Here is a 25558-nt window from a genome sequence, read left to right as displayed (position 1 = left end):
AAATAGACAAACAGGTGCACTGTGTGTGCACTGTACCATCAACTGGTTATTACTAGGAAACACTTTTTTCAAGAAATAATTTTCCAGGGAAACAAGGTTGCATGAAAGACAGGGATCAGGTGTTCTTTCAAAGATAAGGTACATTTCTGTTCTAACAGTTTCAGCAGAAGAGACCTACTTATCAAGAGCTATAAAAATTAAAGGTAAATAGTCCAAACTGAACAGAAAATACTCTTAACAAAGAATATTAAATACATATCCAATCTTTCAGCTATAAAACAATAATAATAATATTAATAATAATACAGAGTCACACAGTCAGAATAGTTTCATATGTGACTGTTACACTAATATAATAATTAGTGAATGAAGCACAAAACTAAATGTGAGTATGATAAAGGCCAGTGGCATTTAAGTAAACGTATACGTGAAACATCAGAAATTAAAGTACAAACATCTGCATTGAAATCCTCCTGCTGTCACAGTATTACATTACTGCATAGATTGTCCAATAATACATATTCACAGTAAGAAAAAACTGTAGCCTTTAACAATTCTGAAATTGATTCAATAAACAATTATGTAAAAGAAATATTGAATTACTGACATCAAATATTTATAAAGCTCACTGTGTGTGTGTGTGTGTGTGTGTAAGGCATTCAAACAGAGATCAGTTAAATAAAATTCAGGGGAAGTTTTTTTTGCCCGTGACATCATTATTTGTAACTGTACTTTATTAATTGTCCGGAGCGTTGGTTGGTTCTGTTGGCACCAAATGTTCATCTCCAGAGATGTCACATTCTTTCACAGCCTCCTCGGGGTCTTCTTTGGCTTTTTGTAACTAAAGCAAAGAATTAATGCACACTGTAAGAACCACTTTGTCATGGTCTGTGTGTGTGGCTGTAAAATTCCACTGAAGGTCTGGACCTCCCTGGTATCCACCCATGAACAGGGCCTACTGCCTCCCTCACCTGAAGCTGATTGAGGCAATCATGTTGGAGATTTAAGCTGCTTGCTGACACTGCTTCCTCGCCAGTTCGTCAACTACCCTATGTTGGTAACCAGGCCTCACACTTCATGTCTATGATTCTCAAGTGCTCTACTAACCTTGCAATCTTGTGTTCTAGTTACTCCTGAAAATTCCATCACACTGAACAACTCATCTGGGAAATCTGGTTAACCCGCCTGCTTTCAGAATCATCTCTTTGCCTCACCTGCCTGCCCTCCTGCCCTCATACTACCATGGGATCTTCACTGCTCAGGACAGCTGTCACACACCACCAAACCCACCTGGACCGCACCACCTCTCCTTCAACGCTTCCATCTCCCACCTGCACAGTAAGACGAAGATTTTCATAGCTTCCACCCACTCCAGAACTCCTCCTTGGCTACCGCTCTAACACTGCTCTCCTCTCTTCCAGTACGTACCTAATCACCAGCCAGCTGCCATTGCTTTCTTGGACCTGTCCCCTTGCTTATCCCTCTCCCCTGGCCAAGACCCTCACGCCCCATGTGTCAAGCCTTAAGTCAAGTACTATCGTAAACATCATTTTTTTTGTGCTAGTCAATAAACCTTTGTTAAACCCTTTCCTCAGCCTCTGCTTTGGGTTTTCTGCACGTGGGTTTGATTTTTGGTACTCAGCCTCCGGCTGTTTTGTGACACACTTTTACCTTTGCAGTGCAACCCTCCGAAATGTTCAGTGTGGTGTTTCATTTTTTTGGTATGAATCTGAAAAGTCATAGCTTACACTAAGCTTTCTCTGCTCATGAATTCCACTTCAATTACTGTATCCTTTTTTGTTGTAGTTGTAATAACAATATCTTATCTTTGGTGCTCACAAAGACACAGCAGTGTAATTATTGGAAACACCTTTGTGATTATAGCCCACAATGCATAATGTAATAATTCCAGCCCAGCTGGCTAAAACAGCACAGCTTCCACTATTTCTTTATCCTTTAATGGCAGCTTTTTACTGATTTGAACAGAAGTAGGTGTGGCTTCTGTACCTGGTATAACATGATAGGTGTATTACCTCTCAGTGAATCATACAGAATGGAAAAAAAAAAACAGTTTAAAACTGTCTCAAGCATAAGCTTTTGGCTCACACATATTACTTGTACATGCAATAACGTCGTTATCTAAAACATTGGCCATCCTTAAAATGAGCATGGAGCATTAATACATAAAATGATTCATAATAACAAAAATAGGAAAATAGAAAAGATCTTTAAAAGTGGGCACATACCTGGTTTATCTTGTTTTCCAGCTCCTGTTTCAGGGACTTTACATCTTCCTCAACCTCCTTCCTCCTCTGCTTTTCGGCCCGAATCTTCTTCTTGAACTGGAAGAGAAGAAAGAAAGAAAACACATTTATATACATATAAATGTAAATTTAAAACTAAAATAAATTTTATTAATCTTGTGTTGAACATTTGTGATGAGATTTTGTTTCACTTCCCTCCTGTGTGGAGAGTGTTTTTCAAAGAGCAGATGATAAACTCACTGACCTCCTCCTTGTATCTTTCTTTTAGTTCACTCAGCTGTCTCTCAGACTTTTGGCTCACCTCTGTGAGAGACTCAAACTGACACTTGGACTCTTGTAGCTGACAAACAAAGAAATATGATGAAGGATTTTGAACAAATTGTAAAGCCTTGAAAAACACACAAAGATTATGGTGGATATGTAGATCTTTATATAATGAATACGCACCTCTTTGTTTTTATTCTCCAATTCATCCTTCAGAGTCTGCACATCTTTCTCAGCTTCCTCTCTGCTCTGCTGTTCATCCTTCAGCTGCTGCTGGACTTCACTTACCTTGATTTCAAGCTGAGAAGAAAGAGAGCAGAATGTAAGTCTTTGAAAATGATTAGAGAAGATGAGACATGTCCTGATTTACATTTTATTTATTTTTTTGTTAAAATTTGGATTTGCGATTTGGAAAAAAGCAATAATGCTAAAATTCATTATTTTAGCATTTGTGTCTCTTGGTTATTATTTTTCATTATTTTAGCATTATAGCTAAAATACATTATTTGTCTGATGCAATGTTACATTACAGCTAATGTCTGAATAAAACTGAATAAAATAGGTTTCTATAACTGTGTTTGAGTTAACATCATATGAAAAATGAATACATTAAAATCAAGGAATTAACCTTCTTGTTTTGGGCCTCAAGCTCCTTCTTCAGGGAATTCAGGTCTTCCTTATTTCTCTGCTTCTCTTCATTGAGTGTGTTTTTAAACTGGAAGGAAAGGATGATCAAAATGAAACAAACAGGTCAGCTATCCCCAGCTTTTGGTCACGTATGTATCATTAGGCAAAAAAGGGGGGATTTCCACATACCTGTTTCCACATCATCCTGATCTCTGCATTCTTCTCCTCCAGCAGATTTTGGGTTTTCTTCAGCTCGTCGATAGTCTGACTTGTGTCCTCGTGATCAGCTGATGGCTGATGGATCTATAAATTACACAAACAAATGAGATTTTTAAACTAAGACACATCATGTTTTTGTAAATCTAAATTGAGACACAGAGTAGCAAATCATTTATTTTAACCCATTGTGCCCATTATTCACATTCATGAATCTTTCAGTCATGTTTCAGCTGTTGTAGGCTTTTGAGACATGAGACAAAACTACAGGGACAAATGATAACGAATAAGAACAATTACTGGAACAAATGTAATTAACACAAATATCAGTGATAACTTGTGTCAGCTCTAGAGCAGCAGCTGAACCCCATTAATGTTAGAACACTGAGTGGATATGATATCAAACATGAAAGAGACAAATATGAGATGAACTCATGGAATGAAACTAAAGGAAATAAACTGTTTTTCGCTGGTTTCCAGCTCTTTCTTCAGCATCTGCACATCATTATCTCTCATTTTCAACTCTGCATCCATCTTTTCAATGACCTTTCAGTGAATCATCAGGGTCACAGGAGAGAGGAGACTACCACAGACAAACCAAGAGACACAAATCAGGATAAAATGTGTGTTTAGATAAATCTTATCAAAGCAGCATTTTCCACTGTAAGTAGTTTACAATCACAGTTATGTAAATATTTAATATATGTAATTGAAAAATAGCCAGCAAGGCCTTAGTTTTATATCATCACTCATAATTATTTACAGTTACAAAAGTAGGACGGCTTAAAAATGTTTAAAAACATTTGAATTTTGCCCATAACTGCTGACTGTCACACTGTGATGTGTCATGTGGCTTCCTTATTAGTTAAAAAGAATAATACAACAAAACATAATGAATGAATTCAATGAGTTTCAAACCAAAATTAGTTGGACTATCTATAGATACAGAAAAACTTAAAATGAAGGTAATAACTTTTCTGTCCTGAAGATGCTCCAGCGTCCTCCCTCTGCTGCTGTGCACCCTGGAGCTTCCACTCAAACACTCTGTCTATCACCTCGTTCTTGCTCTCCAGCCTTGTCCTCACTTTAACATCCACCTTCCTCTGCTCCTCACCCAGAAGCCGCTGCTGTGCTGTAGCTACTTCCTGATTTAGCTCAAAATCTGTTAACATTTTAATGTTAAAATCACTTTTTGCTTCTCTTCAAAACACAGGTTTGGTGGAATGCTCCATCAGCAATGATTACTTACACCTCACAAAGTTACAATAGCCAAGTCTTTGCAGGAGACACATTTCTCTACCTTTATTAACTATCAGGTAAAACATATCTGAAAATAAACCTCATATAAACTAAATATAAAAGGATAAGTGCCAATTAATAAACTGTAGAGTGAAGACATTCTCCTCATTTTCTTTGGCCTGCAGTGTTGTCTTCAAGTTATCCAGCTTTTTTTCCATCGACTGATTTTTTATTTTTTTTTGGTAACAGATCGGCTACTGATCAAATACAGCTGTTCACCCTCAGTTTGTTAGAGACTTTTTTTTATTGTTAAAAGACGACGTTTTCTTCTAACCATCACCATGTGCTCACTAACTGTTTACTTTATGTCCTGACATTCAAATGTAGTTCTTTAAAAAGTACCATAACATGGTTGTCCTGAGTTAGTGTAATATAAGGTCCTGTGTGCTGTAAGAGATGATGTTGTTTACTTTGCTCCTCGTGGTGACAGCAAGGTTCAGCTGTGAAGAGGCCTCCTGCTTTTCTTTAAGCGTGTCAGGTGTCATCTCCTCAGTTTTATCCAGCTAACAAACAGAAGCACAGCTGAGAGGATCAATTATTTATTCATTTAGGTTAGTAAACAGCTAAGCATGGACTAGATGACAACTGGGGAAACATCTGAGCTGGTTTCATGCATTTAGACACTTCATTCATGCTCTCCAGCCTTTTCTTCACTGTCTGCATCCTCACCTCATCATTCCCCCTGTGCTGCTCCTCACACTGCAGCTGCTGCTGTGCTACAGCTACTTCTTCATCCACCTGAGATTAGAGAAAAAAATGTTAGCGTTTTTAAAATAAAGCTTCAAAATTTTGGAAGATGTAATTTGCCAATGTTACTCACAACATGGTTTGGTGAGTTATTCTCCAGTGTCTGCAGGTTCTTCTCATCTCCTTCCTCAGTCTGGTGTTCATCACTGAGCTTCAGGGCTGCAGCTTCTTTTTCTTTGGCCTCAAGCTTCCACTTCAGGATCTGGAAGTCTTTCTCATTTGACTGATCTTTACCATGAAGTAGTTCTTCTACTTTGTCCTCCAGCTAAAATATAAATTGAGAAACACACTGTGTTAATAAGCAGGACATTAAAAGGAGAGATTAATACAACAAGAAAACAAATCTGTGACTATTTTTCTTTTATACTATATAATACTGAGGTCAGAAGTCTTGACATTTCTCTGTTATGATTTGGTATATTATATAAGAGTCAGGTGAATCAAACAGCCCTGACATTATGTGTGCATGTGTTATATGAGAGTGTATGTTTGTGTGTGTTTACCTTCTGCACCTTGCTGATGGCGAGCTCAAACTTTAGTTGTGAAAAAGACTCGGGGATTTCATTAATGAGGTAATTTCTCAGCCATTTAAATGTCTCCAGCTAACAAACACAAACACCGTTAAGTTAGCACCGTAGCTTATACTTGGCCTCAAACTTGTAGTCATCAGCAATGATGGCTGTAACTTTACAAAGTTAGACTAGCCAAATGAAGCATAAGTCTGTGCAGGGGACACATTTTTTCTAAGTTGCTTTCAGGTTAAACATAGATACCTGAAATCTGATATATCTGAAAATAAAAATAAACCTCATATAAACTAAATATAAAAGGATAAATGCCAATGTATAAAAAGTGAAGTGAAGAAATCAACCTCTTTTTCTTTGGCCTGCAGCGTCCTCTTCAGGTTATCCAGCTCGGTTTCCATCGACTGATTTTTACCACTGAAAAACTGATCAACTGTGTCTTCCAGCTGGAAAAAGAAAATTGTTTGAAATGAGTGCTGATCATACAAAAACACTTGAAGCAGGATTTTTTTCCTTGATTTTAAAACAGAAAGTAAGACAAAGATCAGCTACTGATCAAATATGGCTGTGGTTCCTCAGCGTGCCTCAGTTTTAAAACACAACTTTTCCTTCTAAACATCACCGAGTGCTCACTGAAGGGGTAACTGTTTAATTTATCTAATGACATTCAAATGTGGTTCAAACCACCATAAGGTGGCAGATGTCATGATTTGGTGTAATATAAATAAAATTATCAAATTAATTGTGTCCATGTGTGCTGTAAGAGGGGATGTTACGTACTTTATTTATCCTGGTGACAGCAAGGTCGAGCTTCAGTGATGAAGTCTTCTGCTTTTTCTTAAGCATGTCAGGTGTCATCTCCTCATTTTTCTCCAACTAACAGACAAAAGTACAGCTGAGAGGATTAATATTCCACTCATTTGGGTTAGCCAAGACCTGAGCATAGACTAGATAATAACTGGGGAAACATCTAAGCTGGTTTCATGCATTTAGACACTTCATTCATGCTCTCCACACTTTTCTTCAGTGTCTGCATCCTCACCTCATCACTCCCCCTGCGCTGCTCCTCACCCTGCAGCTGCTGCTGTGCTACAGCTACTTCTTCATCCACCTGAGATTAGAGAATAAATGTTAGAGCTTTGAAAATAAAGTTTCAAAATTTTGGAAGATGTAATTTGCCAATGTTACTCACAACATGGTTTGGTGAGTTATTCTCCAGAGTCTGCAGGTTCTTCTCATCTCCTTCCTCAGTCTGGTGTTCATCACTGAGCTTCAGGGCTGCAGCTTCTTTTTCTTTGGCTTCAAGCTTCCACTTCAGGATCTGCAAGTCTTTGTCATTTGACTGATCTTTACCATGAAGTAGTTCTTCTACTTTGTCCTCCAGCTGAAATATAAATTGAGAAACACACTGTGTTAATAAGCAGGACATTAAAAGGCGAGATTAATACAAAAAGAAAACAAATCTGTGACTATTTTTCTTTGTATAGTGTATAATACTGAGGTCAGAAGTCTTGACATTTCTGTTATTATTTGGTACATTATATAAGAGTCAGGTGAATCAAACAGCCCTGACATTATGTGTGCATGTGTTATATGAGAGTGTATGTTTGTGTGTGTTTACCTTCTGCATCCTGCTGATGGCGAGCTCAAACTTTAGTTGTGAAAAAGACTCAGGGATTTCATTAATGAGGTAATTTCTCAGCCATTTAAATGTCTCCAGCTAACAAACACAAACACCGTTAAGTTAGCACCGTAGCTTATACTTGGCCTCAAACTTGTAGTCATCAGCAATGATGATTGTAATTTTACAAAGTTAGAATAGCCAAATGAAGCATAAGTCTGTGCAGGAGACACATTTTTCTATGTTCCTATCAGGTTAAATACAGATATCTGAAATCTGATATATCTGAAAATAAACCTCATATAAACTAAATATAAAAGAATTGCCAATAATAAACAGTAGAGTGAAGAAATCAACCTCTTTTTCTTTGGCCTGCAGCATTCTCTTCAGGTTATCCAGCTCGGTTTCCATCGACTGATTTTTACCACTAAAAAACTGATCAACTGTGTCTTCCAGCTGGAAAAAGAAAAGTGTTTGAAATGAGTGACGATCATATAAAAACACTTGAAGCAGTTTTTTTCCCCTTGATTTTAAAACATAAAGTAAGACAAAGATCAGCTACTGATCAAATATGGCTGTGCTTCCTCAGCGTGCCTCCGTTGAAGGTTTTATTTTTAAAAGACAACTTTTCCTTCTAAACATCACCAAGTGCTCACTGAAGGGGTAACTGTTTAACTTATCTAATGACATTCAAATGTGGTTACTTAAAAACCACCATAAGGTGGCAGATGTCATGATTTGGTGTAATATGAATAAAATAATAAAATTAATTGTGTCCATGTGTGCTGTAAGAGGGGATGTTACGTACTTTATTTATCCTGGTGACAGCAAGGTCGAGCTTCAGTGAAGAAGTCTTCTGCTTTTCCTTCAGCATGTCAGGTGTCATCTCCTCATTTTTCTCCAACTAACAAACAAAAGCACAGCTGAGAATACAAATATTCCACTCATTTGGGTTAGCTAAGACCTGAGCATAGACTAGATAATAACTGGGGAAACATCTGAGCTGGTTTTGTGCATGCAAAGCTGTCTGAGGGCAAACACACCTCCTCCTTTGGTGTACTGATCTCCACACTCTGCTTCTCTGGTTCAGGTTTGGTCTTCTTTAAAACCTCATCTGACTTTGACAGCTGCAGTTGAAAGGCAGTGTCAGTGTAAGTCAGCCAGCTGTATGATTGTTTGGTGATGAGCAATATAAAATTGCTTTATCGTTTGTTATTCTGTTCCATAATTTAGCAGTGTTACCGTTAGGTTTTTAAATTAAAAAGAAAAAAGAATTTAAAATTTTATGATAACATTTAAGAATTAAAGACTAAAGTAAAGTAACGTAAGCAAAGAGTTTAACCTCAGCATTGTCGGTCTTCAGATCTTTGTTTGGTGTCTGCAGGTTTTCATTCCCTTCATTCTGATCCTCGACCATCCGGACTTCAGCTTTTACATCTTGACTCTGAGTCTCAGACTGTTTTAAAAGTAAAAATGCAACAAAAAAAAAATCTGAATTTTAGAGGTTTTAATTTCTCTTCCACTTCTGTTTGCGTAAATCATATTTAAGTTTTTACTGGGAGTTACTGTAAACTGACACCAAATATGAACATTACTGGAATAAAAAATGATGCCTTGTGAAGAGGATAAATAATTACAAACTCAATGTACCTCATTCCCCTCGATCTCATTTGCCTTCAGAGTCTCTGCCTTCATCTTCTTCTCAACTTCCTGCTTCTCGTGCTCTTCATCCTTCTGACTCTGAGCTTTTCTGACTTCGGACTGGGAGAGAAATGAGAAATAAAAAACGTTAAAGTAGTGAAGCACACCATTTAACAGGTCTGCGGGCAGTTTGGCTCAGCAAATCTTTTCTGCATCATAGGTGAAGACAAATGAAATTAAGAGTTGTAGGTAACAAATGCACAGGTACATAATTTCACTAACTATAAAGACTGAAACAAGCTGTCAAAACTCAACAAATCAACACCTCTAAAAACTCATGTTGCTTTACAACAGAGTCTCACTGTGATGGTTGGTAACTTTATTGTGGTATTTATTTCTTCATTTGTCTAAGTTTGTCCTACTATCATGCCTTTACTCACAGCAATGACAGTGGAACCTTGTTGTTCAGGTTAGGCTCCCCTCTGACACGCAATTCTCTTTGTTTCTTTCTTCATCTGAAGTAGATAAAAGTAATGTCCATTGTTTACTTACATGCTTGTTGTCATTTTCTGTTTCTCCTGAGCTCAAAGCTTCAGTTGAATTCCTCTCAGCTGTCTTATTTTCATGTTTGCTCCCTCCTGTCAGAAACACAATATGCAAGTTGCAGATTAGTGTTTAGTTTGATTCTTATACAGTCTTAATTAATCTGGGTGATCTTGCGCTTTATCCAACATCTGTTAAAATACAATTAAAATGAAACAAGTTATTCATATAGCTCATTAAACTAGACTGAAAAATGAATTTGTAACTTACTGTTTTTCTTTTGTTTACACTTGTATGTGACAATGACAACAAGAAGAATGGGCAAGGAGACAACAGTAATGCAGATGTAGATAAACACCGGAGTAGGAGTCAAATTCTCTGAAGTGAAAAATTAAAGGAAATCAGGAAACTAAAATAGCTATAATAATATTAATAATAATCTCCAATGTAAAAAACAAAAATGTTTCTTTATTTATCATCTAACTGCCAGTAAAAATTAGTAAGTGAAGAAAATTTGAATATAATTGAGTCAGGTTACCTGGGGTGACTGAGAATCCAAACAAGCTTTTTATGGTCATTTTGTTCTGTAAAACAAGAAGAAAATAGTCATATTAAAGAGATATACCTCTGCATTCATGTTAAACTAAAAAACTCAAAAAAGCAGGAACTCCAGCAACACTTGAGAAACGAAGAACAGCTTTAATAATTAGTGATGTGTCCTGTGTGTCGAAGCTTCGAATCGCGCTTCGGGTAATCTCGGGGGCGTGTCTGTGAACCGCGTATCGAGGCTTGCTTTGAGTACGTATGCAGTGACGTTCGAGGCTTCGCGGGCAGTCCGTACCACGTGACTGATTCGGGAACTGGTTCACTGGTTCGCGCCAGATTCGAAATAAAATGGGCAGCAAAACACAGCTGATTCCCCATCACATTGTGTTGCGGAATTGGATTACGTACGTGCTACATAGTTACTTGAGCATTTCTTCTTCGATGGAGCCTGCAAGGAAGAGATTTGTTTTCTCTTCCAATAAAGTATGCACACAGTAATAAATATCACAAATGATAAGTACCATAATATAAATACACAACACTACAGATCCTATAACCTGATTTATGTCTTTTAGTTTATTAAAAAGTGAAGCGCCACACAGTTTGTGTCATTATCCAGATGTACATAAGCATGATTACACAGTTATAGGGGCGGGTTTTGATTATCGATTAAAATCGATTCTCGCTTGGAAAACGTGATATTGTTTAATTAAAATCCTGAATCGATTTTTAATATAACTTTATTTTGCCCGAAATGCCAGAATCTCAGGTTAAACCTCACAAAAATTTCAACAACCACCAAACAGCTAAAACAGTAAGTCACAGCAGGTACACGGATTCTGCACAAAGACGCAAACACAAAGCGCGGAACCGCTGACGGATCAGAATCAGTGAGATGTCGCCTTTCTCACCCGACGACACGGACACGGTCGGGGCTGAAAGGACAGCTCACTGATTCTCATGTGTCGGCGGGTCCGCGCTTTGTTTTTACGTCTTTTTGCGCTGATTCTGACGCTGCAGGTTTTATTTCTGTCCAAACAATATTGACCGAAGCAGCAGCAAAAGAAGATCCAAACTACGCTTCACATAAACATCGTCATGAATTCCTTCTGACTTTTGCTGTTTTGCTTCCACCACGATAAAAATCACACTTCATGCACAGCTCTCTCTCCCTCTCTCTCCCTGTACTTGAAGAACAGTTTCCCGTCTAAAAATCTGTTTTCTGCATTATTCCCTTGCTTGTTACGCACAAGTCTACCGTTGTTTACAGCGCTGTCAGCCGCTGTTTTTTCCTTTTACTTACTACCGAAAAGAAAACCTAATTTCTGCTGTTCAATAGGCTACCAAACAAATTTAAACTTTTTAAAATTATGCAAAATTGCAAAACGCTTAGCCGTGTCTCTAAACCTCTGTAACTTTGCTTTGCTTCATTCAGCAGCATCAGTAATGTTCATATGTTAATGAATGGTTTTCTTTCGTTTTTGATCTGCTGCAGAATATTTTTATAAATCGTATTTCTGTTTTATCCTTAGCTGCTTTGACACAAAGGCATCTGCTGTGATGCTCACACCTTTGATAAAGTCTCGCAAGTGTCAGCTTTCTTTTTATAGATATAAAATATAGAAATGTACTGATCCATGATCTGAATTATAATATTTCTGACTGAGGCACAATTTCCCCTGATCGAATCCTGGATCGAATCGATTCTAGAAATCAGTGACAATACGCAGGCCTAACAGTTACAGAATCATACCAAAACTCTGTCCTGATAGTTTCCACTTTCTCTTTTGTATCAGGCATACTGAGACAATATTTGGGATAAATAACCACGAAAACAATCTATTTATTCAGTTTAGAGGTTTACACATCACATCATTATAATCACAGAGCTTATTTCACTTAAATCGTCCACTTGATGGCGCAGTAGAGCAAATGAATCATCACAATGCTTCGAACCATGAGTCGACCAGTTGGATGGAAAGCTTCAGCTCATCACGAGGCTTCATCTCACCATCACTATTAATAATTGACCAACGCATTTCGGCTTGTGGCCTTCATCAGGGTCATAGTAAAACATTGTAAAAAAAATAGCTTAAATACAAGACAGGAAACAGAAAAAAATTCAAATTAACCAGTCAAAACTTCACAGATAGGTCAGCTGACATATCATAAGTAGGTATTGGTTAATTGGTTAGGTCACGCCCAAGTAGATGTTGGACTAGAACATTAATGATGAGGAAGAGAGGGGGGGTGACATAACCTCCATATGTCTGAAAATAATACATGCATGAATAGCATAAGAAGGATTCTATAAATATACACACAGGTCAAAGAAAAAAAAATAATAAAACCAACAAGGGGCAGTCTTTAATGGTAAAAGCATGTTTGAATTGGAAAACAAGATTACGTCAACACATGGGAACATATTTGTTAAAAAATCCTAATTTATGTCTCTAAAATTTAGACTGAAGTGTAGACTAAAGATGAGATGTCTAGAACGCTACACCTTCTTTGGCTGAAATAACAAGATTAATTAAATAAACATTACTCATGTGAGAGTAATTTAACTGATAAAATTAGGATAAAAATAAATAATAAATAAAATTTATTTTAAAAAAAAACTGTAATTCATAAAAACTCATTGATAGAAAAATCCTCATTCATACCTCTGGGGTGCAGACTCTTAAAGCGGAATATCCAAAATGCTTCTCTTTTTTTCCGGATAAAATTTATATTGCCACCTCTTTGGTTTAGTTTAATGGCTTCAATGCCTAGGAAAAATAATGGTGAATTTGGATGTTTAACATTGAAGTGTCTTGCAACAGGGCTGGTTAGATCATTCCTCTTGATCGAACTTCTGTGTTCATTAATTCGATCTTTAAGGGGGCGGGATGTTTCTCCTATATATATTTTATTGCATGGGCACTGTATCATGTAGATTACATTTTTAGTTCTGCATGTGATAAAGCCCTTTGTGGCAATGGTTTTGTCACCTAGGGTCTTTGAATGATTTAACATTTTTGGTGTATTGACAATTAATGCATGCCCCACACTTGAAATTACCATGTAGGTTATGGCTTATCAGGGTTTTATCTGGAGTAATAGGGTCCTGGCAAGCTCTAACAAGTCTATCTTTAATATTCCATCCTCTCCTGTAGGTTATCATTGGTGGTTCTTTAAAGGTACCTAATAAGTTTGGGTCATTCTGAAGGATATGCCAACATCTAAAACATTGGCATATCTCCACTCATTCTGAGCTTCTTTCTTATCTCCTCTTTACTCTGGCGTCATTGTATTTTCCTCAGTTGTATATAGCATTTGTATTCTATTTTATTCTATTCTATTGTGTACAGTATCTTATTCTTATCTCATTTCAGTGTTTTACCAATTTTTCTATGTAACTTTCCACTGTCCGCTTTCTGCTGTAACAAAACAAATTTCCCACGTGTGGGACTAATAAAGGTTATCTTCTATCGTATTCATGTTGAACTCAAAAAAATTAAACAATATCGTAACTCAATTTTGATATATACCATGCTGTGTATGATCTATCAGCAGTTAACTATGATCAGAATGAATGATTGTATTTATGTTTTCTAAAAAAAGTAACAGTTCATGTAAATGAGGCCTTAATTATTTCGCATAATTAAGCTTTTACTGTTTCTCCTCTGTAGATGGACTTCATTGCACACACACTGTTTAATGAGCAGCATAGAGTTATAATAACTATTACAATGTAGCTTGTTGTAAATTGCCTCACAAACAAACAAATACACCTTAAATCACAACAAAATCTGCATATGAGAACTGTATTAAAGGTTTTTACATTTGTACAGTTTAACACTGTAAAACTGTCAGTTAGAACCACAGAGACACACTTTATGTTTCTATTATACAGTAAATTATACAAACAACCAAACATAAAGTATTTACCTCATAAATGAAACTGCTGCATCTGCTTCCTTGCAGTGAGTGAGGCTGTGCAGCATTTGTCCTTGAGCACTGGTTAAAGGAAAACACTCACCTGCAGTAACAGGAGGCGTGGTTTCTTCAGAAGTCTGATGAGGAAAAGAATTTGTGTGTCAAACAAACAATCAATTCATGTGATGTTAAAATGAAACTTCATTAAATGCTTTTAATGCCAGCGTGATGCGATCTGGTTAGGCAGCTGTTACAAACCTAAGGCCTTGACCTTTGACCTTGTTATGATGAAATGTTTTTTTGAGTGTGTCCATACTTTACATTTGTGCACACAAACATGGATGGGCACAAGTTAACCAAACAAAGTAAATCTGTGGCAAAAATGTTGCGATGCTTGAAAGTAATTTTAATAATAAAAAATTAATTAATAAATAAATGAACAAACTATGGTTCTCCGATATTGAATGATGAATACAGTGTAGTTTAATGAAGTTAATTCAATAAGCATTAATAATAACTAAAGTTTTTCTCAATTTATTGAACAGTATTACCTCCCTGTTGTTGCTTTCTGTTGCTTTCTATTAAACCACATTATTGTTATTCCAGCTGATTTTCTGATGGGTAATCTATGCTTCACTAGACGTTTTCTCTCTTTGTTAAACACATGCTTCTAGACTCATGTGCTGACTTCATTAGACCCAATGTGGGACAGGGAATAATAAATGCTACATAAAGTGGGACACCAGGTCACTTTAGTGCAGGAGCTCCAGTGTTTGAACTGACCTACAATCTACAACATTAAAGTACAAATGTACACAATGTAAAGAAAGTAGTTAAAAACTGATTAAGGATTTTAAGGTAATCAGCCTATATTTATCTGTCACAGGATACTTTTTGTTTGTTTGCAATTAGTTTGAATAAAGAAAGCTTTTAAATATAGTTGCTTCACATATAATGATCAAACATTTAATCTGTTTTGAGTTGAGTTTGTTAAACCTGTTTTCTGGCACTGTTTAGGCCACAGGTTTGGAAATACTTGTAAAAATTACAAAGGTCACTACAGCTAAAGAAAAACAAGGAAACAAGTGACACAGCACAACATGCAATAACATGTCTTTTGTTTATTTTAGTTTTAGTTTTTCATTTTTCTTGCTCTTTGCATGTTTTCCACATTCACGCTGTTTTTTAAAGAAAATTAAGAACCATCATGTCTTAAGCCTCTTTGCTGTTTTATACAAGCATTAGGAAACAAAGCACCTCCCCCCAGTAACCTCAAACTATCCAGAAACAAGTCAACTACACGGCCTTCAGCAGAATTCGAGGGAAAAATTCATGGCATCTTTTCAGTGTTTAACATTTTCTCTTTAAAACAGACCGTACTTCATTCTTTCATCTTAAGATTTTATTACTTTCCTGCTTCTCTGGAAGCTGGTGACATCATATCTGAGCTCTCATTATAGTTAGAGCATGTAAGCACCCTGACATGAGATCTAAAGAAGGAAAAGGAAAAGTGGACAGCAGCCAAGACCTGTTTTTGTCTCCTGCTGCTCGAAAATGTTAGAAATATTTATTTTCCTCATGTGAGATGCTATCCATGATCCAAGGAGATCCCAAAGCACAGTGGTCTCAAAAACAGATGTTAAAGCTCTTTGTACAGGGTGGGCCATTTATATGGATACACCGTAATAACATGGGAATGGTTGGTGATATTAAAGTTACGTTGAAAACAACCACACCATTGTTTTTCTTGTGACATTACCAATAAGTTTGATGTGTCACATGGCCCTCTTCCTATTGAAAAAACGTTGTATCCAAGATGGCCGACTTCTAAATGGCCACCATGGTCACCACCCATCTTGAGGAGTTTTCCCCCTCACATATACTAATGTGCCACAAACAGGACTTTAATATAACCAACCATTCCCATTTTATTACGGTGTATCCATATAAATGGCCCACCCTGTATAATGTTTCACTAGCATTAGTTGTCTATGTATTATTACTTCAGATAATAAAATAAATGCTCCTTTTAATTCTGTGCCTTTGTTGAAGTTAGCTTTAGTTGATAACCTTCAACGATCTAATCTAAGAAAAAAGAAAACAAATTAAGGGAAGTATTTATACTGAAACACAAACAGGTTTATGACCACGTTTAGACAATGAAAGCATGAGGTCACCACAGATATTCAGTTCATTCCACGTTGTAGCAGGTGTTTCACTTCTTTATCTCAAGAACTGATCAGTTTCCTGTTTCACTAGAACAAAGTCACTTTAAACCTGATGATGGTAGTGAACAAATAAATAAATAAATCACATTTGCATTTTAATCCACAGGTTGACTTTAAACCACAAATATGAAGCAAGAGGACAATTGGGATGATTCGAGCTCTCTGGAATTAACAATGTTTGACTCCATTCCTTCAAACTGTTGTTTACATGTGGACAATCTGGACCAAAGACTGACCAGCAGACACAAAACCAAGCCTATACCTGAGGCCGTGCCACTGGCTTCTGTTAGATTTGTATTGTTTATTGCCATTTATGCTTACAAATATTTACTCATATATGCTTAGAAGTATATAATCATTTGTAGATTGAAAGGATGTCTCATCCTAGGAGGTCTGTAACAACTCTGTGTAGCATGAAGAGGGAAGTGCGTTCACTCCTCCTCAGAGTGTTCTGGTATAGATCACACGTCTCCTAGGAGAGGTCGTATCTTCTCTTGCTGATATATGGTATAGCAAACACACGTATATCTGTTTGAGTCTAAGAGCCTTTTGTTTAGATGGACCGCTAGACTCCTGGCACCAGCTTTGGGGAGTCACATTCCACACACACACACACACACACACACAAGGTATTCTTTGTTCACATGTGTACCTATGTAAGATGTCATATGTTAATGAACCTATGCATATTCATGTAACCACAATAAAAGAGCAGTGTTACGGGGGAGTGGACGAGAGCAACTGGGGTCAAGCGAAGGAACGGCATTTGTCCAGTTCTCTCCCGTGCACGTGAAACATAAAGAACTTTGCCTACTCGTGTCTTGCTTGCTGTGTAATTACATTGTCTTCAACGTTCCAGCGAATAGGTTCAAGCTACAAACCTATCATTAATTGGTCCTTTGACGCCGGATCCCTGGAGTCGGCATTCACCGAGGAGAGAACCCTGACGTCAGCGAGACGTGAGAATTTGTCATCGGGCCGGTGGATTAGCTGTCTGTTTTCTCTCCTCGACGAATGACGATCGGCGGGATCCGAGGCTGATATTACACGCTAAGCAACACCGAGTAAGTTTAGAGTACATCTCTATAACTGTACGTCTTCGCCGGCTGTGTGGGGCGATGTTCGTGACCGCTTAGTGGGGCTAAAATTCGCCATCTTAGTGGGGCGATGTACAAAACCGCTCAGTGAAGTTGTTGTACAGAAACATTAAGTTGCAGAGTTGCGCAGTTCGAACTTTTTTGGTTCGCCGTCTTAGTGGGGTGAAATACGGACCACTTTGTGGGGTCCTGTAGTAAATTCTCTGCCACTCAGTGGGCGTTGAGAAGTTCCGCGGAGTCCAGACTGTGCTGGACAATAGGCCTATTTTGTGTTGTTGTTGTTGTTGTGTTGAGTGTGTTTGTGTGAGTGAGTGCAGAGTAGAACACGTGGTCTGTGACGCCGACTGTTGTTGTTATCATGGGTTCCTAAGGAAGAGATTCAAATGTTAGAAGTTTTCAGGAAAACAGCAGCCTTGAAGAGCGTGTGGAGAAGGCCAGCCCACATCAGCAGCAGTTAAGCTATGCTCTGGTGAATGGCTTTCCCCCACCCCGTGCTGACACAAAATGTTTAGATGATTCTTTAGATTTCCCTGATCAACAACAGCCTGTGCTCCAGACCATTACTTTAACCAGTTGTTAACAGTAATCTGCATTAAGTTTAAGGTTGCTCAAATTCAGTACAATGACATATGAGATGAAGTAAAATAGGTAAATATTTAAACTAATGACACGCATAGAGGCACTTGACCTGTTTGAAAGACTGCCATCCCATTATGAGCCATTGTTGAGATATAGAGCACACCTATGAATACAACTATTATACTGAACCCTGTATGAAACAGCTGAAAACTACATGATGGAGAAGCTGAATTTAATATGAAAATGTAAGTCTTTGCCACTGTGGGCAAAGCACGCAACCACTGTGTGAGGTTGCGTTGCGGTCTTTTCTGAGCTGATGAGCAAGCTACACATTATCAGATCAGGAGCTGGCTGAGAACTCATCAAAGAGAGGGAAACAGAACTATGATAACTCGAGTATGTACCGTATCCGTGAGTTCAGCTTCTTCTTTCAGATGCGCAGCAGTTTTCCTGGATCTTGACTCATGTGTGTAGAGTGTTCATAGCATCAGCATCATGTTTGTGTTTATTTGTTTTGTTGGGTTGAAAAATAATTAAATAAACTTGTGATCATACTTATGGATCACCATGGCACATGTCATCAGCCATATAGTTTATTTAAGCAGATGAAAAAAGTGAGTGTGAATGTGCCTGACGTCGCTGTGTGTGTGTGCGTTGTGTAAACGTAATTGTCTCCAATGATGAGACCGGTGATTCTGCAGGTCACCAGCTAGTGTAAAGAAAGTTTTGTCACTTTCAGATGAAAAGCAGACCTGAATCAATTTTCCACATGCAGCAGTTGGAAGGAAGTTATAGTTTAACACTATTGGAAATGTTCAGGCCAATTTTTGGCTAACTTATGTACAGCACCATGTGTTCCTCATCCTCACAAGCGAGCTCTCACTCCTCCCTGAAGACAAGGAATGCAGTTCCAAAGAGCAATAACATGGCAGATAAAGAGACAGCAGCAAAGTCCTGAGCAAAGAGACCCAGCAAGCAGCAGCAGTGTGGACAAACAGCATCGGAGAAGAAGAGCAAACCATCATCCTGACTGGATGAATGACACTGTGTTTCCAACAAGATGCAACTTCACTGTGCTTGTGAAGAGAACGTTTGAGGAGAACTGAGGAGACTGTTGGAGTTCGACATTTGCCACTTTCAGAGTAAAATGGCAAGAAGAGACAGTGGAACACAGGACAAAGCTGAAGAAGAACTGCCTGCTATTGGACTGTTGAAGTGGGAGAGGACAACAGAGTGAGAGTAAGTAAGAACACAGAGGAATTCTGCTGTTTAATGTGGGAAATCCAAATTTGGGTTAGCCAACCTGGGGAAAAGAAAACTGACTGTTTAAGTGGAGAATTGAGAAGAGTCTGAACCACTGCAAAAAGAAACATATACAAAATCACAGACACAAGCAGAACATGCATTAACCCTACTAACACAAACAAAAGAGAGCTCATGAAGATTAGACAACATCTTGAGCATGTGAGTCTGTTTATCATCTTGTCCAAGTCACCTCGTGTGATGCAAAGATCAGTGGACTCATAGCACATTGGTTACAAAATGATCAAATAATAGCACAGAAGTGTGTAGGAAAGGCAGCTTTAAGAACATGCCCTGCTGGAGATGCAACTCCACAGACATTGATTAAACCTGCCTAATAACACAAACACACATGCAATGAAGATCAGCTTGTTATCTCTCATCAGTGTTAAAATAGTGTCAATTTAACAGACGCTTGTTATCAAATGTTGAATTTATCCAATGCTGACAATTGACTCTCTATGTTGCAGGACAACAGTTTCATTTTTAAACAGGGCGTTGTTGGAATGCTACTACGCAAGTAACCCTGGCGGAAGGGGTTACATGAATAGGATGAGGGACCTATGGATTCTTCGATACCCAACATCCAAAATGACGCCGAAACAACAGTAGCTCAGTGTTCCAACATTCGAAAGAAGGGACTTCTCTCACAGCTAGAGATTGACGAGGTACAACATAAATGCTACGGCAAGGAGGAGTCAGGACGCCAGGTCACCCGAGATTGGGTACATAGCCCCAAGTGCGAAGGATCGTTGAGTGCGAGAGGAACTAACCTGAAAGATAGGATCATGGGGCACAGAAAGGGATTGGAAAGAATACCAGAGGCGCAAAACACCAGCTACTGGTAGACAGAACAGTCAGCCGAGACTGCAAGACCAGACTGACCAACCTGTGCACAGCCTGGATTGATTACAAGAAGGCCTATGACTCAATGCCCCACAGCTGGATACTGGAATGCCTAGAATTGTACAAGATCAACAGGACCCTAAGAGCCTTCATCAGGAACTCAATGGGGATGTGGCGTACAACACTAGAGGCCAACTCCAAGCCCATAGCACAAGTCACCATCAAGTGCGGGATCTACCAAGGAGATGCTCTGTCCCCACTGCTGTTCTGCATAGGCCTGAACCCCCTCAGTGAGATCATTAACAAGACTGGCTACGGATACAGACTGCGAAACGGAGCAGTTGTCAGCCACCTCCTGTACATGGATGACATCAAGCTGTATGCCAAGAGTGAACGAGACATCGATTCACTGATACACACTACCAGGCTATACAGCAATGACATTGGAATGTCATTCGGGCTGGAGAAGTGTAGTTGGATGGTAACAAAGAGAGGGAAGGTAGTCAGAACTGAGGGGATTGAACTACCAGAAGGCAACATTGCAGACATAGAGGACAGTTACAAGTACCTGGGGATCCCGCAGGCGAATGGGAACCATGAAGAGGCCGCTAGGAAAGCTGCAACCACCAAGTACCTGCAGAGGGTCAGGCAAGTCCTGAGGAGTCAGCTGAACGGTAAGAACAAGATCCGGGCCATCAACACCACGCCCCTGCCCGTGATCAGGTACCCTGCTGGGGTAATAGGCTGGCCAAAGGAGGAGATAGAAGCCACTGACATAAAGACAAGAAAGCTCCTGACCATGCATGGAGGGTTTCACCCCAAGTCCAGCACCCTGAGGCTGTACGCTAAGCGGAAGGAAGGGGGCCGGGGACTGGTGAGTGTCAGCACCACAGTCCAGGATGAGACAAGAAACATCCACAAATACATCACGAAGATGGCCCCAACTAGGGGTGGGCGATATAAACGATATACAATAGAAACGATATAGATTTGGCCAACGATAGAGATTTTGACTATATCGCAATATCGCGATAGCGCATGTTGATGATGTCATCAAGCTGCGCCTGTTTTGGTAGAAAGTATCACAGCGGCTACAACCATTATCATCAGTAAATTATGTTCTCCTGACTGAAGTTTGGCCCGTTTACAGCATCCTGCTATGCAATTGCATTTGTCCCTGACCACCAGAATCCCTCACGTTAACTTTTATCAAGTGGAAAAAAAGTTGACGTTCATCCTCCAGCTTCACTGTGCTAATGTTATGCTAACATAGCTGTGTCGCTAGCAACCACGTAGCACAACATTATATACCAGGTAGTCCAACTTCGGTAACCCTGCAAACGCCACTGCTGTTTAGTTTTCTGTCTTCACTTATGTTGGAAGTGGTAGCAGAGCTGTACGTTTTAATTAGTTTCAAAAATCTCTGTCAGAACATGGTATGAAATGTTTAGGTATAAACAAGCGAGCTAACTTCCTGTTAACTTCTAACTCCGTTAAATTTAATAAATTCTGTTTTCATGGATGCATGGATGTTAAACTTAATTGTTACACCCGATAAAGCAGCAACGCTGATGATTTAATTAAAGATGAAAGAATTTAGACTGTTTTTAACTCTCAGTGTTCGTTTGACTTTGGGACCTGAAGGGGATGGAGTTTTGGACCCAGATTACTCCTCACTACGGCAGCCGTAATGCTCTGACAATCCATCAAGCAGTCCATCAGCAGGCTTACCAAAGTTGTACTAAAACATTTTTTAACAGATTTCTGCACGCCAAAATCGGTTCAAGGTCAGTGAGCACAACGAGAATTCATACATAAGGCACACTCTCGATTTTTGAGAAAATTAAAGGATTTTAAGTGTGCCTTATAGTTTGGAAAATACGTTATACAGAAGAAAAGAATATATCGTGATATATATCGTTATCGCACATGCTTCAAATTATATCGCGATATGAATTTTAGGCCATATCGCCCAGCCCTAGCCCCAACTGACAGCGTGCTCAGTGAATACCTCAGGCAGCAGAAACCCAAGAAAGAGGAGGAAGGCGAGGAACCATCATGGAAGGACAGGCCCCTGCACGGTATGTACCACCGGCAGATAGAGGAGGTGGCTGATATCCAGAAATCCTACCAGTGGCTGGACAAAGCTGGACTGAAAGACAGCACAGAGGCACTAATCATGGCAGCACAAGAACAAGCTCTGAGTACAAGATCCATAGAGGCTGGGGTCTATCACACCAGGCAAGACCCCAGGTGCAGGCTGTGTAAAGATGCCCCAGAGACAATCCAGCACATAACAGCAGGGTGCAAGATGCTAGCAGGCAAGGCATACATGGAACGCCATAACCAAGTGGCCGGCATAGTGTACAGGAACATCTGTGCCGAGTATAACCTGGAAGTCCCGAGGTCAAAATGGGAGATGCCCCCAAGGGTGATGGAGAATGACCGATCTAAGATCCTGTGGGACTTCCAGATACAGACGGACAAAATGGTGGTGGCTAACCAACCGGACATAGTGGTGGTAGACCAACAGAAGAAGACGGTCATAGTGATCGATGTAGCGGTTCCGAATGACAGCAATATCAGGAAGAAGGAACACGAGAAGCTGGAGAAATACCAAGGGCTCAGAGAAGAGCTCGAGAGGATGTGGAGGGTGAAGGTAATGGTGGTCCCCGTGGTAATTGGAGCACTAGGTGCGGTGACTCCCAAGCTAGGCGAGTGGCTCCAGCAGATCCCGGGAACAACATCGGAGATCTCTGTCCAGAAGAGCGCAGTCCTGGGAACAGCTAAGATACTGCGCAGGACCCTCAAGCCCCCAGACCTCTGGTAGAGGACCCGAGCTTGAAAGGATAAAACCGCCCGCAGGGGCGAGATGGCTGTTTTATCTTCATACACATATATATATATATATATATATATATATATATATATATACATACAGACATACATATATATACAGATGCTTCTGTATACCAGCATAGTATACAGAAACATCTGTGCCAACATGGTGGGTGGGGGAGAATGACCGAGCTAAGATCCTGTGGGACTTCCAGATACAGATGGACAAAATGGTGGTGGCTAACCAACCGGACATAGTGGTGGTAGACAAACAGAAGACGGCCTTAGAGATAGATGTATAGTTTCCAAATGACAGCAACATCAGGAAGAAGGAGCACGAGAAGCTCGAGAATACCAAGGGCTCAGAGACGAGCTCGAGAAAATGTGAAGGGTGAAAGTAACAGTGGTCACAGTGGTAATTGGAGCACTAGGTGCGGTAACTCCCAAGCTAGGCGAGTGGCTCCAGCAGATCCCAGGAACAACATCAGAGATCTCTGTCCAGAAGAGCGCAGTCCTAGGAACAGCTAAGATACTGCACAGGACCCTCAAGCTCCCAGGCCTCTGGTAGAGGACCCGAGCTTGAAGGATAAACCGCCCACAGGGGCAAGCGGGGAATAAGTATTAAAAACTAATCAACAGATCTTATTTTTTTTTTAAAAAAAGCTCACAAACTCTTTTAACTACAGCTACACACGTTTGACCAGTTGAATGTGATGCTGTGCCTGTTGTCAGGCTGGTGAATTTAATGACTATTCTTTTTAATAGCCTAGTCCTTAGACAAGGGCTTAGCTATTTGTTTAATAACACTAATAATTAAAGAAATGTCTCTAATTAAAACAGGACTGAATCTGAGCATGTTTGGATGAGCAATTCTTATAATTTGGCTTTTCCCTACAGTGACCGCTCCCTGCTGTGTAAAACAGATTTATGACTCCCTGCATAAAATGTGTTTAGGGGACATCTGTGAGTTTTAGCTACAAAATCACAGATTATGCTCTCACCAGATGTACTACTTGATTTTTTTTTACATGGATTTATGCTCAAGTAAACAAATATAATGTTTTGTCTTGTCTTTATGTTTTCATTCACTCGCTGAGTGTCAATATCCTAGCATCCTCATTCCGTAGCATCAAATACTGTTTTTGTGTCCTTCAACAGCAATACAGGACAATATTTTTAAAAAATAAAAATAATTAAAAAAGAAGATCTTTCATTTTTTCTTCTTCCATCTCACATTTTCTTAAACTACATTATATGACATCTCTCCGTTCTGTTACTTTACTGCTGACTGATTTATTTAGTCTCTAACTTCTCTGTTTCTAAGTTTTTCTCTTTTTCTCTGCCTGTGGATGGATTTAAGGATGTTTTTCTTTTTTTATCTTGTTCTTTTTCTTTGTCATCCTCAGGTCCCTTCTAGTCATCTTGTTTGTCTTTGTCTTTCAGTATTTTGAGCTTTTTTTCTTTTTTCATTCTTGTTTCTGATGGATGTTTCTTCTGGTTTTCCTCCATCTCCTGTTTTGCGTCCGGTTTGTTTTCTGTTATTATCAAGTCAAAAGCTCCTGTTGGTGCCAGTATTTGATTTGTTTATTTGGGGGGGGTCTTTTAGAAAGTTTTTGGTGTGATACATGGTTTTTCAGTGGTTTGGGTGTTTTCATGTATAATGTAATTTTTAGGATGTTTTCTTCCTCTTTGTGCTTTTTTCTTTTTTTGACCCCATATTTATTTATTTCCTTTTAATGGATTCTTCTACCCTATTCAAATAGCAAAAGGCAAAGAAAAACATAATTGTCTTTGGACTGTGGAACAACATGCATCTGAAATTTGATATTGCCCTTTTCCATCCTCTTCTTTTTAGCATTAGGTATGAGACTTTATCAGAGGCAGACAGACTGTTTCACCTGTGCATTGAAAGACTTGTAGACGTAGTGCATCACACCAAGGTCTGCACCATACGCTGAACTTAATTCACCTGAATATTGCTTAATTCACCTGATCAGTGAAAGAGGATCTGTATCCTCAGGCCAAGTTCTATAAAAACACATAATAAAATAAATTGCATCTGCACACCTGTTATTGTCTCCTCCTGAAAGCTTCCAGCTGCACATTACAGTCTTCTCCTTCTTCATTCAACTGCTTCACTCAACTGCCCCTATCTGCATGTCTCCTGGGACACATCCATGAATCTTCCTCTCATCCTCGGAACAAAACATCTCAGCTCGTCTCTCTGACTTTATCTTGAAACTGCTTAACCTGAGTTGTGTGTCTGATGTACTCATTTCTAATTTTGTCCATTTTTGTCAATCCCAGTGAAAATCTTCACATTTTCAAATCTGCCACCTCCAGTTCTGCAAGTCAACAAAAACATGCACAGCAGTTTTTTTTGTTTTTTTTTTATCTGCTTTTTTTCACAGCAAAATTGTAACAGCAAGACCCCACATCTGATATTTTTGGCCCT

General features: G+C 39.0%; 1 protein-coding gene and 1 long non-coding RNA gene across 3 annotated transcripts in view; one reads left to right on the top strand and one right to left on the bottom strand.

Moving 5' to 3' along the window:
- LOC116330761 (CAP-Gly domain-containing linker protein 1-like) overlaps positions 1-14255 on the bottom strand; it is a 46277-nt gene extending 32022 nt beyond the window's left edge. The window contains exons 1-16 of the mRNA XM_039599024.1: positions 14226-14255; positions 10285-10330; positions 10017-10124; positions 9756-9841; positions 9213-9323; positions 8905-9018; positions 8606-8695; positions 8371-8466; positions 7920-8018; positions 7563-7661; positions 7134-7325; positions 6984-7052; positions 6722-6817; positions 6289-6387; positions 5921-6019; positions 5491-5682 (exon numbers count right to left, since the gene is read on the bottom strand). Coding sequence (XP_039454958.1) covers positions 5491-5682; positions 5921-6019; positions 6289-6387; positions 6722-6817; positions 6984-7052; positions 7134-7325; positions 7563-7661; positions 7920-8018; positions 8371-8466; positions 8606-8695; positions 8905-9018; positions 9213-9323; positions 9756-9841; positions 10017-10124; positions 10285-10324 — 1590 coding nt within the window. The 5' untranslated portion in view covers positions 10325-10330; positions 14226-14255. The remainder of the gene's footprint in view (positions 1-5490; positions 5683-5920; positions 6020-6288; positions 6388-6721; positions 6818-6983; positions 7053-7133; positions 7326-7562; positions 7662-7919; positions 8019-8370; positions 8467-8605; positions 8696-8904; positions 9019-9212; positions 9324-9755; positions 9842-10016; positions 10125-10284; positions 10331-14225) is intronic.
- LOC120433182 lies at positions 952-1606 on the top strand. 2 transcript variants are annotated; one of them, XR_005608389.1, is made up of 3 exons: positions 952-1053; positions 1128-1338; positions 1422-1606. It is a non-coding gene; the product is annotated as an uncharacterized LOC120433182 (long non-coding RNA). The 2 variants fall into 2 exon arrangements; XR_005608390.1 differs by having other exon boundaries at positions 980-1057.
- Positions 14256-25558: the final 11303 nt, after the last annotated feature.

Source organism: Oreochromis aureus, linkage group 3 (assembly GCF_013358895.1).
Source record: "Oreochromis aureus strain Israel breed Guangdong linkage group 3, ZZ_aureus, whole genome shotgun sequence".
Classification (NCBI taxonomy): domain Eukaryota; kingdom Metazoa; phylum Chordata; class Actinopteri; order Cichliformes; family Cichlidae; genus Oreochromis; species Oreochromis aureus.
This window is presented reverse-complemented; position numbering and strand designations above follow the sequence as displayed.